The 15,116-nt window shown below is 37.1% G+C and overlaps 1 protein-coding gene across 1 annotated transcript in view; it reads left to right on the top strand.

Moving 5' to 3' along the window:
* The window catches only part of A2M (alpha-2-macroglobulin), a 46,652-nt gene that overhangs the window by 24,699 nt on the left and 6,837 nt on the right, over positions 1-15,116 (top strand). Inside the window, exons 19-29 of the mRNA XM_005570063.5 lie at positions 289-517; positions 1,221-1,347; positions 1,689-1,810; positions 2,441-2,492; positions 8,875-8,958; positions 9,237-9,413; positions 9,720-9,807; positions 11,224-11,380; positions 11,660-11,734; positions 12,150-12,330; positions 14,584-14,807. Coding sequence (XP_005570120.3) covers positions 289-517; positions 1,221-1,347; positions 1,689-1,810; positions 2,441-2,492; positions 8,875-8,958; positions 9,237-9,413; positions 9,720-9,807; positions 11,224-11,380; positions 11,660-11,734; positions 12,150-12,330; positions 14,584-14,807 — 1,516 coding nt within the window. The remainder of the gene's footprint in view (positions 1-288; positions 518-1,220; positions 1,348-1,688; positions 1,811-2,440; positions 2,493-8,874; positions 8,959-9,236; positions 9,414-9,719; positions 9,808-11,223; positions 11,381-11,659; positions 11,735-12,149; positions 12,331-14,583; positions 14,808-15,116) is intronic.

Consider the following 15,116-nt stretch of genomic DNA (forward strand, 5'->3'; position numbering starts at 1 on the left):
ACAGCATTTTTGGGAAGAGAACTTAAGAACAATCTCAAACTGCATATTAAATTTATAACTATATTGTCTGTAAAAAATTATGCTACAATTCTGATATACTACAATTAAAAACAGCTGGAAGAAAAGGCCTTATATTCCCCATCTCAATCCTTGATTATACTCTCTGTTATTGGTATTTCTATTGAGTGTTTTTAAGTCGTGACAGTAGAATCATTCCTAGGGATTCTCTCCCTAGAGAGGATGTATTTAACTGCTTAATTTCTATCTTTCACTTTCCCTTCTCTCCAGCTCATCAGGTGTGGCTGAGGTAGGAGTAACAGTCCCTGACTCCATCACCGACTGGAAGGCAGGGGCCTTCTGCTTGTCCCAAGACTCTGGACTTGGTATCTCTCCCACTGCCTCCCTCCGAGCCTTCCAGCCCTTCTTTGTGGAGCTCACAATGCCCTACTCTGTGATCCGTGGAGAGGCCTTCACACTCAAGGCCACGGTCCTAAATTACCTTCCCAAATGCATCCGGGTAAGGATCTCTTTCCTCAATTACACACAAGGTAGCCATCAAGTAAATTAAAAGTTGCATTCCTAGGAGTACTGACAAACTCTTGTATGCAAACTATGCTTACTAGATATTCATGATTGTATAAGTTACAGGTTGTGAGATCTCCAAATACCAAATTGCACCATAAAGCAAGTTGCTAGCCCTTATAACCCTTCAAAGTTAGTATTTGTGTTGTATGAAGACTTCTGACAGGGATGACAAAAGTCAGGACTTTATTCTCATGACAGATTCCATAAGGTTTCAACCTCTATGATCTCATATATTTAACTTTTCATAGCTCATTCATTATATTAAACCTAATTTTAAAAGTTGTTTGTGAGCATCTTACCTCTGCTGAAACCATAACTGTTTATAAGTCTTGTATCCTCTGCTGGGAGATCTGAGGGAATGGTCAAAGTTCCAGACCAAAGAGGTAGAGCAGCATGCCATCATTACCTTTCCCTTCCTCTGGTCCCATCATGTGAAAGAGCAGGTTGCTTCCAAAATAACTCAGATTTATATGTCAGATCCACTTAAATGTATTTCAGGTATTTGATCTTCATTTATATCATCTTTAATGTGAGGCAACCTGAAATCTAACCAATTCCTCAAGATGCTTTATTGCAAACCCATTCTCCCTCTGTTCTCCTGCCCCCTCTACTCTCTTTCTTATGTGTGGTTTCAGGTCAGTGTGCAGCTGGAAGCCTCTCCCGCCTTCCTAGCTGTCCCAGTGGAGAAGGAACAAGAGCCTCACTGCATCTGTGCAAACGGGCGGCAAACTGTGTCCTGGGCAATAACCCCAAAATCATTAGGTGAGCAAAAAACTCCTAGAGGTAATTCTCTACTCAAAGATTGCATATGGCAGTGGGAACCTTATACTGAGTGCTACTTCCTTCAGGAAAAGACCGCTAGATGCTGCGATTTTTTTCCTTTGTCTTTTATTCTAAGATACCTACAAAGATATCCTCAACATCTCCACCTTGAATTCCCAGTATCATTCACCTCTCATTTGCATGTTTCCATTCCTGCTTCTGTGTTTTAATAAAACAAAAGTTTACAGAGCATTGAACATTTACAAATCTTGAGTTTGGAGGCATGGAGGAAGGGGAAGATGGCATTCATTTCTATTGGACTTTTTTTTTTTTTTTTCCAGGAAATGTGAATTTCACTGTGAGTGCAGAGGCACTAGAGTCTCAAGAGCTGTGTGGAACTGAGGTGGCTTCAGTCCCTCAATATGGAAAGAAAGACACAATCATCAAGCCTCTGTTGGTTGAAGTAAGTAAACCTAAATAATATATAGTCCATGATAATATATAGTAATATATATGGGTAACATAATAATAATATATGGATATTTTATAATATTATTCTCATGTATCTCTCTGTCTCTTGATTTACTTTCTGTTTTGTTGGGGTGTTTTTGTTTTTGTTTTTGTTTTCGAGACAGAATCTTGCCATCTCCCAGGCTGGAGTGCAGTGGCAGGATCTCTGTTCACTGCAACCTCCGCCTCCAGGGTTCAAGCAATTCTTGTGCCTCAGCCTCCTGAGTAGCTGGGATTACAGGCGTGCACCACCACACCCAGCTAATTTTTGTATTTTTAGTAGGGACAGGGTTTCACCACGTTGGCCAGGCTGGTCTCGAACTCCTGGCCTCAAGTGATCCACCCACGTCAGATTCCCAAAGTGCTGGGATTATGGGTGTGAGCCACCATGCCCAGCCTCCCTTTGATTTACTTTCTTGCATAAAATTACCTCCTACATATATTGCTTATATGTACAGAATTTTCTTAGATAATACAGTTCAAATCCTTCTCTTCACTATCCAGATATCTGTGGTCCCTCCGTTAACACACATGTTCTAAAGGTCAGTCCATTCTCACTAACTTTTCTTTCTTTTACCTAAAGCCTGAAGGACTAGAGAAGGAAACAACATTCAACTCCCTGCTTTGTCCATCAGGTAAGAGTCAACCATCATAATTTAAAAAACATTAAAGTCTAACATTTAAAGTTCAAAGAACATTTATATATTATTCCTACACTTTCTCTGTGATCTAAGACCTGAAGCAGCATCAATGCATTTGACAAATGGGGAAAACAGTTCTTAGGAAGGCCAAGTAATTTGATCAGAATATCCCTAGGCCTACATTCTGAGTCTTGATCTATTGTAGCACCTATGCAAACATCAAATGACTTTCTGACCAGTGTATGGTATGGGCATAGGTAGAAAGTGGGTAGAATCAAAATGAATATTACCAAAGGGGATGTTTCCTTAAATAGTTAGTAATGCAAACTCTGGATGGCTGAATTCGGAGCATTCTAACACTGAGTTTTGCATAGCCAACGGTATTTGATAATGGGATTGCTATTTCCCAAAGAAAAAGTTGTCATGGCCTTTACCATTATTGTCATATTAATGTTTGTTTGATGCCTATCCTGTACTTAATGCTCTATCAATCATTTGAGAAGAAACTTACAGTAAAACTTACAGTAAAAATTTAATACACTAAGAAACTTACAGTAAAAATTTAATACACTAAGAAATGTATCAGCACAACACATTCTCACCCCAAACCAACACTGAATCAACACCATACATATGTTCATTGCCTTTCTCTGACTACCTACAAATTTCTATTTAGTATGTTTTTCATACTAAATACTAAATACTTTACCTATTCATCTGTGGCCAAGATGTAACATATAAAATGTATCCTAAAACCATATTTTCCTCGTCATTTAGCCTTATTTCTACATTTAAGTGAATTGAGTACCTATCATTCAATCCTTTTATCATGACTTCTCCATTTCTGAGTTCCTTATTTTGATTTATCTCTTAGGTGTAAGGGCTAATCATCAAATAGCTTTATTTAATTTCATTTTAATTACCAACATAATCAAATTTGCTTACCTAATTGTACAAAAATATATTCTTATTTAAAAAAAACAAAAAAGAACATCATATTAAAGGTTAATGTCAACCCCCTGAACATTTTTCAGTACTTTGTCATCCATTTATCTTTCGAAATAATGTGTGTAGATGTATATGTTTGTGGATGTGTGATTTACATATAATAAACTGTATAAGTTTCATTGTATAAATCACTGTTTGTTTTTTACTCAGCATCCTGTCTTGGAGATTTATCTATGTCAAATTGTAGATCTAGGTCTTTCCTTTTCATTGCTTTTAATCCTATAATATAAATACATCACAATTCTGCTTAGTGTTTTAGTCTTCCTATATTGGTTTTTTCAACTATTTGCTGGCTTTAAAAAAATTAGTTAATTATAATAATAGCCTCCTTATGAACATATACAAGTACAGCTAGGGTACATACCAAAATGTTAAAAATTCCTGAGTCAGAGAGCATATGTGTAGATATGCATAGTTTTATTTGTTTGGTTGGTTGTTGTTGTTCTTTAATTACATTGTAAACTGACCATTTATAATTGTATATATTTACAGCATACAAAGTGATGTTATGATTTATGAATAGAACGTGAAATAATTAAATCAAGCTAATCTCAAATACTTATGTTTTGTGGTGAGAACGTTTGAAATTCTCTAAGCAAGTTTGAAACATACAACACTCTATTATTAACTATATTCACCATGCTGTGCAATAGATCCCAAAAAGAAAAAAATGTATTCCTTCTGTCTGAGACTTTGTGTCCCTTGAATACAATCTTCCTTTTACTCCAGCCTCATGCTCCATAACCACCATTCTACTCTCTGCTCCTGTGAATTTGAATGTTTTAGCTTCCACATACAAATGAGAACATGCAATATTTGTTTTCCTGTACCTGGCTTATTTCACTTAACATAATCTCCTCCAGATTTATGAGGAGATTCTTTTTTAAAATGGAATGGAATTCCATATGTATATATACCAAATTTTCTTTATCTATTCATCTGTTGATGACACTTATGATTCCATAACTAGACACCAGTAATTTGTTAGGGATTACGTTGAATATGTAGATTGCTTTGGGTAGTGTGGACATTTTAACAATATTAATTCTTCCAATCCATGAACATCGTATGCTTTTTTCATTTATTTGTGTTCTCTTTGATTTCTTTCATCAGTGTTTTATAGTTTCCAGTGTACACTTCAGCTCCTTGATTAGATTTATTTCTACATATTTTTTCATAGCTATTGTAAATGGGATTGTTTTTATTTCTTTTTTGATCATTCATTGTTAGTGTATAGAAAATACTACTGATTTTTATGTGTTGATTTTGTATCTTGCAACTTTATTGTATTCATTTATAAGTTCTTGCAACCCTTTTGTGAAGTCTTTTGAGCTCCCAATATATGATAATGTCATCACCAACAGTGAAAATTTTACTTCTTCCTTTTCAATTTGTATATTTTTCATTTCTTTTTCATGTTTGATTGCTCTTGCTGATACTTCCAGTACTACTTTGAAAATAAATGGTGACAGTGGGTCACCATTTAAACTATCAGAAATCAAAGACGAAGAAAAAATTCTGAAGGCAGAAGGTGATAAGAAACATATCACATACCAAAGGGGATGTTTCCTTAAATAATTAGTAATGCAAACTCTGGGTGGCTGAATTCGGGGCATTCTAACACAGAGTTTTCCTGTACCTGGCTTATTTCACTTAACGTAATCTCCTCCAGATTTAATCACGCTGCCCTATGCTTGTTATTAATATTTTGTCCTTTAACCCTTGTACTAGAGATAAAAGTACTTTTAATACCATCATTACAGTCACAGAGTATTCTGAATATGGCTCTGTATTACTTATACCATTAAATTTTTTGCTTTTGTGTTTTTGTATTGTTAATTAGGAGCCTTTTGTTTCAGCTTAAAAAACTCCCTTCAGTAATTCCTGAAGGCAGGACTAATGTTGACGACTCCCTTAGCTTGTAGTTTGTCTGGGAATGTTTTATTTCTCCCTCATTTCTAAAAGACAGCTTTGCTGGATGAAGAATTCTTGATTACACATTGTTTTTATTTTTGTTTTCCTTCAGCACTTTGAATATATTATTCCACTCTCCCTCAGCCTGCAGGGTTCCTGCTAAAAACCCATGGATGGTTGTATTGGAATTCCTTTGTATGTGATATGTTTCTTATCACCTTCTGCTTTCAGAATTTTTTCTTCGTCTTTGATTTCTGATAGTTTAATTATTGTGTCTTAGTGAACAATTCTTTCTTTTGAATTTCATTGGAGAACTCTGTGCCTCCTGTAGTTGGATGCTGGCATCTATCCCCTGATCAGGGAAGTTTTCAGCCATATTGCTTTTTTTTTCTTTTTTTTTCCTGATTCTGTACTCTTTTTTTTTTTTCATTATTGCTTTAAATATGCTTTATAGTCTCCTTCTTCTGGACTTTCTTTAATGCAAAGGTTTGATTTCATGATGATGTCCCATAATTTCCATAGGCTTTCGTCATTCTTTTGTCTTTCTGCTCTTCTGCCTGGATAATTCCAAATATTCTGTCTTTGAGCTCGCTGATTCTTCTGCTTGACCAAGTCTACTGTTGAGCTTTCTATTGTATTTTTAAATAAAGTCATTGTGTTCTTTATTTCTAGGATTTCTATTTGGTTTCTTTTTAATTGTTTCTATTTATTTTTTATTTTACAATATTAGCTAAGTTGCAGATAATTGTTTCTATTTCTATGTCAAACTTCTCACTTTGTTGGTGTATTGTTTTGCAAATTCATTTAATTTTGTATTTATATATTCTTGCAGTCCACTGAATTTCTTCAAGAGGATTATTCAAGAGGAGAATTCTTTGTCAGTGATTTTATAGATTTTCATTTCTATGAGGTCAATTTTTTGAGCTTTGTCAGTTTCTTTTGGAGGTGTCATGATTCCTTGATTCTTCATAATCCTTTGTCCTTGCATTGTTTGTGCATTTGAGGAGAAAGCCACTTCTTCTGGCCTTTATAGGTATTCTTTGGCAGGGATAAACATTTGCTATTTAGTCTAGCCTATAATTCTGGAAAGATCAGTTGGTGACAACCTTAAGCAGGCAGAGTTTTTCATGGGTTCCCTAGTTGGCTGGGCCACTGCCTTTGCTCTTATGTTTGGTAGGGCCACTGGTTATGCCTTGCTGTCTGGCAAGATCACTGTTTGGTCTCTGCTATCTGGTGGAGCTGCTGGCTGGGTACTGCAAGGGCCTCTGGTCAGGCCAGTCACAGGATATATTGCCTGGCTGGATGATTCTGCTATTTGGGACCTTAAGGTAGACAGGGTCACAATCTGGGCTGTGAGGTTAGGTGGAGTTGTTGCTTGGGTTGGACAGAAATAAATACTATACTTCTTAGATGTGCATAATAGAGGACTGCTACCCCACCCTTGTGCATGGAGCCATGGAGTGAGGTTTTGGCTGAGTTGAGCCACCCTTTAGACTCCCAGGTCAAGCGTATTTAACCCCTACACTTCTATGAAATGCACAGAAGTGTCTCCTACCTGGGTGGGATCACTGGCATAAGCTCTGAAGCTGGGCTTACAGACTGGCCATCTGGAAACTCAAGCCAGGTTGAACTTCCCACCATGCTTCTGAAAGTGACCAGCTCAGTTTTGCAGATGGGCTATGCAGTTGGCTGGTGTCTCTGAATGAGTGCCATAGCTGGCAGAAACACAGAAGCACTACTAAAATCCACATGCTGGTCACTGTGAGCTCTGTCCTTCTTTGTTTCTACCTGACCTCAGGTAGTCTAGTCATGCCATTACTTCCAGTGTTCCCAGTGAAATGAGACCAGAGTGGGCTTCCTGAGAAGTGTCTTTGAATACTTGAGAATCTTGATGTCTACCTCTGGTTCTCTTTCCCCTCTGTAGAAACTGTGACCCCAGGGGAATCCTCTCTGTCTGGCATTGTGCTAACCTAAAGGAGTGGGAACAGTGACATGGTCAAAGTGAGACCATTCTTCCTACCCTTCTAATTTGTCTTCACTCAGTTCTGTGAACAATGCATGTGTTCTAGACTAGTTTCCAAGTATTGGGGTTTTCAAAATAGATTTTCTGATCTGTGGATAGTAGCTAGTTGGACTTTCTGTGGAGGGAGAGAAGATCCTGAGACTTTCTAGTCCATCATCTTGCTTTATTCTGAGTTTTAATAGAACTACAAAAAGAAAATTCTCCTCTTTATTACCCAAATGCATTTATACTTCCACCAGTATACATTACCATAGTGTTATACTTGCCATCATCTGTTACCATCAAAGTTTTTCATTTTAATTTTTGCCAAAAATTTAGAAAAAAAAATTTTGCTGTTGTTTTAATTTATATTTTTTTAATTACAAGCATGACCTTAGTTTTGCATGTTTATTAATTGCCTTTATAATCTTTGGCCATTTGTCTTTTGAGTAGTTTTTTTCTGACTCGGTTGTATGACACTAATTCTTTATCTGTTGAATATGTTGCAGATATTTTCTTTCATTTGGTCATTTGTGTTTTTAACTTAGTTTATGGCATTTTTTTTTACAAAAGTTTTGATATTAATTTTATGAGAAAGGGAAGATAATTTCTACATTTTTCATTTGTATATAATTCACCAATATTAAAATTTTAGTAAATGTATATTCATCAGTAGCAGTTATTTTATTTTCAGTGAGTCAAGCATTTTATTTTGCTTGGCCTTTGGTCCCTTAACTATGCTAATGGCTTTTTTAAAGAAACATTTTAATATGAATTTTATGAGGAAGGAATTCAGTATGAAAATAAATACTACGCTTCTCTCATTTTCATTTCATATAATTTACCAAGATTAAAATGGAAGTAAATGTATGTTCATCAGTAGTAACTATTTTATTTTCAATGCATCAAATACTGTTCATCTTCACTTTATCCTCAATTTTCTAGGTCTTCCATAAAAATACTATCTTTATATCCAATATTTGAAGAAAGAACATAGCATTATTATAGAATTCAGGACCTTTTGTGGGTAATTTTTCCTTTACCTATGTATACTTATAGGGCTTTGTTGTTAGTATTTTCTCCATACAACTGTTGAGTAAGGAAGTTGGCGGTGGGAACTAAATAGACCATCTTGTGATAACCATCTTGTGTTAGCCATCAGATGACAGCAGCTGAATCACAGCATCATCACCAGGCTCTTACAATTTGTTGTCATATTTGGCGTGCAATTCTACATAAGTTACTGAAAAGATCATTGAAGAAGAAATTCTGAAAATCACAGGAATCAGTAGCCCATTTTTAAGATATGTATATTACTGTCGTATTAAAGGAGGACAACTTTTCAGGAGAAGTTTAGTATAAGGCATAGTCCTAGCTTCTGGGTCATAGAGCTGTTTAGAAAGATATAATGCAGAAATAATTTTCATATGTCTGATTTGCTTATTTCTCTAGGTGGTGAGATATCTGAAGAATTATCCCTGAAACTGCCACCAAATGTCGTAGAAGAATCTGCCCGAGCTTCTGTCTCAGTTTTGGGTGAGTCTCCAACCCATAATGGACCTGGGCATTAACAGCTTCTATTATACTATTTTTCTTTGCCATAAATATTTACTAAAAGTGACACTATAATTTTAACTTCTTTCTTCTCTTCTTCTTTGGGCTTGTTTATTGCTTTCAATCATACTCCTATCCCTGGAAGAATCATCCTTCCTAAATTTTCTCAAATTCTAAGCTCAACTAATTATTTCTGCTTAATGATTTTGATAGATGATAATCTCCAAGCTTTATGACTTCCCATCTCTCCCATTCTCTAGGAGACATATTAGGCTCTGCCATGCAAAACATACAAAATCTTCTCCAGATGCCCTATGGCTGTGGAGAGCAGAATATGGTCCTCTTTGCTCCTAACATCTATGTTCTGGATTATCTAAATGAAACACAGCAGCTTACTCCAGAGATCGAGTCCAAGGCCATTGGCTATCTCAACACTGGTGAGTGATTACTCGAGTAAGGGAAAACTTGAATGTTATTTCAACTGGATTTCCCAGTAGGTTTCAGTTACTTATGAATATCATGATACATTAGCTTAGCCTACTATGATAGCAACTATGATAGTTAATTTCATGGAAACTATCCACTCTTCAACCTCCAATAAAATGTTTAAGGCTCAGAAACTCCTAATCTATGACAACAAAATTTAAGAAATGTCACAAGGGAAGCCAAGGTATTTTAGTAATTACTCCACCCTCAGCATGCACATTAATCCATTGTGCTATTTCATGAATCTTCCTTTCCAGGTTACCAGAGACAGTTGAACTACAAACACTATGATGGCTCCTACAGTACCTTTGGGGAGCGATATGGCAGGAACCAGGGCAACACCTGGTAAGGAAAGAACAATTTTTTGAGCTCCTTTTTGTGTGCCAGCTCTTTTACATGTATTACCTCAATTATATTCACAGCAACACTATCAGATATGTATTATCAGACCGATGGTTTGTTATACTAGATAAATCCACCAAGAGTAGCAAGGTAACAAGAAGAAAACCTGATATCCAAATACAGGTATGTTAGGCTTGTTTCCAAAATTGACCCTATTAATAATATACCAAGGTTTTCTTTCTGAAATGGCTATTCTTTCTAAAGTAGCTGCCATAACCATGAGTTTTAAAATGATATTGCCAGTGAACATATATAACTTCCAGATAAACCATGTTAACTTCAGTGTATATTGTGTCACATTCTAAGTCATTCAGCTTGATTTAGAATGAATTCATTAATAGGAGGAAACAATTGAGAAGGAAACGGTAATATAAAACATCTTTTAAATCCCTAAAGTAAAGCAATATTAAAAGTTACTGCATATAAGAGCTGCATGTGAGAAGATTCTGTCATCTGCAGAAGGAAATCTCTAAAGATAAGAGAGATTTAAAGCCTTACTCGAGTAACTAACAAAAATAAGTAAATTCAAAGTACTTGAATGAAAAAAAAAAAAAGTACTTGACTGTAAATTCATTCAACCATTGTGGAAGACAGTATGGTGATTCCTCGAGGATCTAGAACCAGAAATACCATTTGACCTAGTAATCCCATTACTGGGCATATATCCAAAGGAATATACATCATTCTACTACAATGACACATGCGCACGTATGTTTATTGCGGCACTATTTGCAATAACAAAGTAGTGGAACCAATTCAATTGCTTATTAATCATAGACTGGATAAAGAAAATGTGGTACATATACACCATGGAATACTATGCAGCAAAAAAAAGAAATGAGGTCATGTCCTTTGCAGGGACATGGATGAAGCTGCATGGAAACCATCATCCTCAGCAAACTAACGCAGGAACAGAAAATCAAACACCACATGTTCTCACTCACAAGTGGGAGTTGAACAATGAGAACCCACAGACACAGGGAGGGGAACAACACACACCAGAGCCTTTTGGGAGGTGGTGGGTGAGGAGAGGGAACTAAGCGAATGGGTCAATAGGTGCAAGAAACCGCCATGGCACACATATGCCTATGTAACAAACCTGCACGTTCTGCACATGTATCCTGGAACTAAAATAAAATAAAATATACTTAGACTCCCTGTGGCAAAGAGAGAGGCAGCAAGGAAATACTAAATCTAGCAGATTAATCAAGCAGACTAAAGATTAATCAAGGAGATGAGATCTCTAAGTACACAAGAATTTTTGTTAGCTAACTGACATCATATGAAGCCTGTTGCTGTGAAGTGGTTATAAAACCACTGTAACAACATAAATATCATGATTGCTTCCTCCCTGGTCAGGCTCACAGCCTTTGTTCTGAAGACTTTTGCCCAAGCTCGAGCCTACATCTTCATCGATGAAGCACACATTACCCAAGCCCTCATATGGCTCTCGCAGAAGCAGAAGGACAATGGCTGTTTCAGGAGCTCTGGATCACTGCTCAACAATGCCATAAAGGTGAATCATTCTGGAGCTAGTTTTGATTTGTCCGTTATGATACCTGCAAGGATGAGGAGGGAAGTGATAATGTGAAAATTTCTAAGGGAAAGCATCAGAAGAAAATAAAACCTGGATGGCACCAAAAAAGAGGGGATAGAACAAAAGTAGATTGTGATACTTTGCCCTATAGGGATGGATATGGGTAAGGATGAATTCCATGACACAGCAGAATAGAAATAACCAATCAATGGCATTCTCAGAAGTTGAATTATTCAAATCTCTCTCTTGTATTCACAGGGAGGAGTAGAAGATGAAGTGACCCTCTCTGCCTACATCACCATCGCCCTTCTGGAGATTCCTCTCCCAGTCACTGTAGGTACCACCTCATTCCTCTGCTGAAGGAGAGTTCTGGATGCAACGAAACTGCTGACCTGCTGTCTGAAATACTATCCTATTAAAAGCAAAGCGTCAGTTTTCCTTCTATGCAATGCCAGTGCTTCCCAGATCTACAGAGAATTTGGTCAACCCATTTAAGAATGGTTTAAATTTTCCCAGTAATTCACCTAGGCTATTTACCACCACCACTCCAAAAAAAAAAAAAAATCTTAAAGATACATCTTTTGAATGTGAGAATAACAGATAAAAATACTATTATATCTATCGATAAGAATGAAATAGTTGGAAAAATGCGTTTATAAAACTTCTGTGCTGTGATCTGTGTATTTGCCTGGGAATGCTAGCATGTCTGTTTACATAGCTCGGTTCCCTTCTTGTTCTGCCTTCACAGCACCCTGTTGTCCGCAATGCCCTGTTTTGCCTGGAATCAGCCTGGAAGACGACACAAGAAGGGGCCCATGGCAGCCATGTATATACCAAAGCACTGCTGGCCTATGCTTTTGCCCTGGCAGGTAACCAGGAAAAGAGGAAGGAAGTACTCGAGTCACTTAATGGGGAAGCTGTGAAGAAAGGTGAGAGCACACCTCATATCCTTCTCCTGGCCCATCCTCTGTATCAAGAGCTGCATGGCAAAAATCCCTCACTCCTACCTCCTGTGATCCCTGTCTCCTCTCTTCTTTTCTATATATCATATGTATTTTGTCCATATTGTGATTTTATAAAATCTAGGATTTCTTAAATCAGAAATCAAAAGACAAGAGGCAGTGCAGATGCTTCTCAACTTATGATGGGGTTATATCCTGACAAACTCATTGTAAAGTCTGAAAAATCTTAAGTGGGACCATTGTAAGTCAGGGACCATCTGTATAGTATGCTAGTAAGAAGAGCATTCTCTTCAGACTAGCTCCAAAATGTGCTATCTATGCGAGCTTGGGAAAGTCATTAACTTCCTTGTGTTTCAGTTCCTTCCTCAGTAAAATGGGGATAAAAATAGTATTGACCTCACAGAGCTGTTGTATTAAATGAATTGGTATACATAAAACAGTAGAGTAAATGGCACATAGCAAATCCTATAAAAGTACTAGTTGTTACTACTAACATATCAGTTCTCAATATATGCCCAATTCTTACCTGGTACATTGTATAACCTTAAACATAAGAAAATAATCATGGAAGTAACTACTGGAATGAATTCTGGTATTTTCTTTTTTTTTTTTTTTTTTTTTTGTGACAGAGTCTCACTCTGTCGCCCAGGCTGGAGTGCAGTGGTGCAATCTCGGCTTACTACAAGCTCTGCCTCCCAGGTTCACGCCATTCTCCTGCCTCAGCCTCCCAAGTAGCTGAGACTACAGGTCCCCACCACCACACTCAGCTAATTTTTTTGTATTTTTAGTAGAGACGGGGTTTCACTGTGTTAGCCAGGATGGTCTCAATCTCCTGACCTTGTGATGCGCCCTCCTCAGCCTCCCAAAGTGAATTCTGGTATTTTAAGCCCATTTCATAAGACCAATAATGTTGCCCAGTCTACTCATATTCACACAATACTTCTACATATACCATGGTCTATATGAGGGGTTGAAAACATAGAAAATAAAATGCAAATCATAAGATGTCCATTAAAATTGTCTACCTTTTTCCTTTGATAGCCATTAATTCTTCTTGAAATGTATTGAGAAATATTTTATAGTAGATACACAAAAGGGCATAAGCTATAACTAGAAAATACTGTATAACTATCTCATAGATTAAGAAATAGAAAATTACCGATATTGGAAAAATAAATCCCTTGTGTATCACTACCACCTCCAGAGGCAATCATCCTCCTGAATTTGTCATTACGATTCCATGGATTTCTTTATATTTTTCTGCATATGTGTCCCTAACTAATATTTAGAATCCTTACATGTGTTTCATCATGACAGAAACAAGATTTTTTTCTCTCTCATTCAAGAAACAAGAGAAACATTTTTGAATATTTCAGCAGCTTAGTTTTTTGTTTGCTTTTCATTTTCTAAGTTCAACATTATGTGGATGAAGACCCCTATACAAGTAGGTCAGAGTCAGCTCATTAATTTTCACTGCTGCGTAATACATTACAGTCTATAAATTAGTCATAATTTACACATCGAGCTTCTCCCATGAATTGTTTTATGTTTTCTTACTAAAAACAATGCTGCAATGAATACTCGTGTGCCTGTTTTCTCGTGCATCTGTGTTTCTCCAAATTACACTTTGAGAAGCATAATGATGGATTAGTGGGCTAAGCATATCTTCCCCATTGTTGAATATCACCAAAGAGCAATTGGCTTCCCACAGCAGTGTATGTTGGTTCCCATTGTTTCACATCCATGTCAGCCTTTGGTATTTCAAGGATTACTGTATTGTTTTTTTCAATCTAATGAGTACAAACTCTACTATTTCCTGTGATCTGTGATCCTCACAAGAAACCGCTAAAGACAGGCTTCATAGGAAATGTAACAAACTCCAGCTATGGTCTAATATAACATCATATAACATCATAAATAGGTAACAGCCACACCCAATGAGACAACTGCTGTGCCATTTCTTTCTCCCACCAACCCAACTACAGCAACTATTTGAAAACATAGATAGGCATAGGCTTCTGACTCCAGCATCAATATCTGCCTTAGCTGGGCTGAAACACACCAAATTCGGATTTACATAGAAGGAAAAGCATCTACCTACAGTTCAGGGGATTATAATGGGCATGCAATTCTCATTTCAACACTAGCTTGGGTACTTTTATATTTATATTTAAATATAAATATGTAGTCACTTATAAATATCTTTTTCTCACCTTTAAGACAACTCAGTCCACTGGGAGCGCCCTCAGAAACCTAAGGCCCCAGTGGGGCATTTTTACGAACCCCAGGCTCCCTCTGCTGAGGTGGAGATGACATCTTACGTGCTCCTCGCTTACCTCACGGCCCAGCCAGCCCCAACCTCGGAGGACCTGACCTCTGCAACCAACGTCGTGAAGTGGATCACGAAGCAGCAGAATTCCCAGGGCGGTTTCTCCTCCACCCAGGTTGGTGATTTGCCAAAACCTTTGATTTCACCTTCAGGCAGCAAAAGATTTGAACAAAAAAGAAACAAACACATCCAAGAAGAAAAAAATAAAGATGACAATAACTTGAAATGAAGGAAAGTTTTCAGTATCCAAGGATAATGGGAAATAAAAGCAAATGAAAGTCAAAGAGGGCCAAAAGGAAATGCTCAGAATTCCGGCAACCCATCACTGTGTTATTATCCTTCTGTTTCCCATAACAACACTGCCTTCCTCAAGCAGCAGTGGAGCATCAGCAGAATGAAGGAGATGTCTCCTGCCATTCTCCTG

This window comes from Macaca fascicularis, chromosome 11 (assembly GCF_037993035.2).
Source record: "Macaca fascicularis isolate 582-1 chromosome 11, T2T-MFA8v1.1".
NCBI classification, from domain to species: domain Eukaryota; kingdom Metazoa; phylum Chordata; class Mammalia; order Primates; family Cercopithecidae; genus Macaca; species Macaca fascicularis.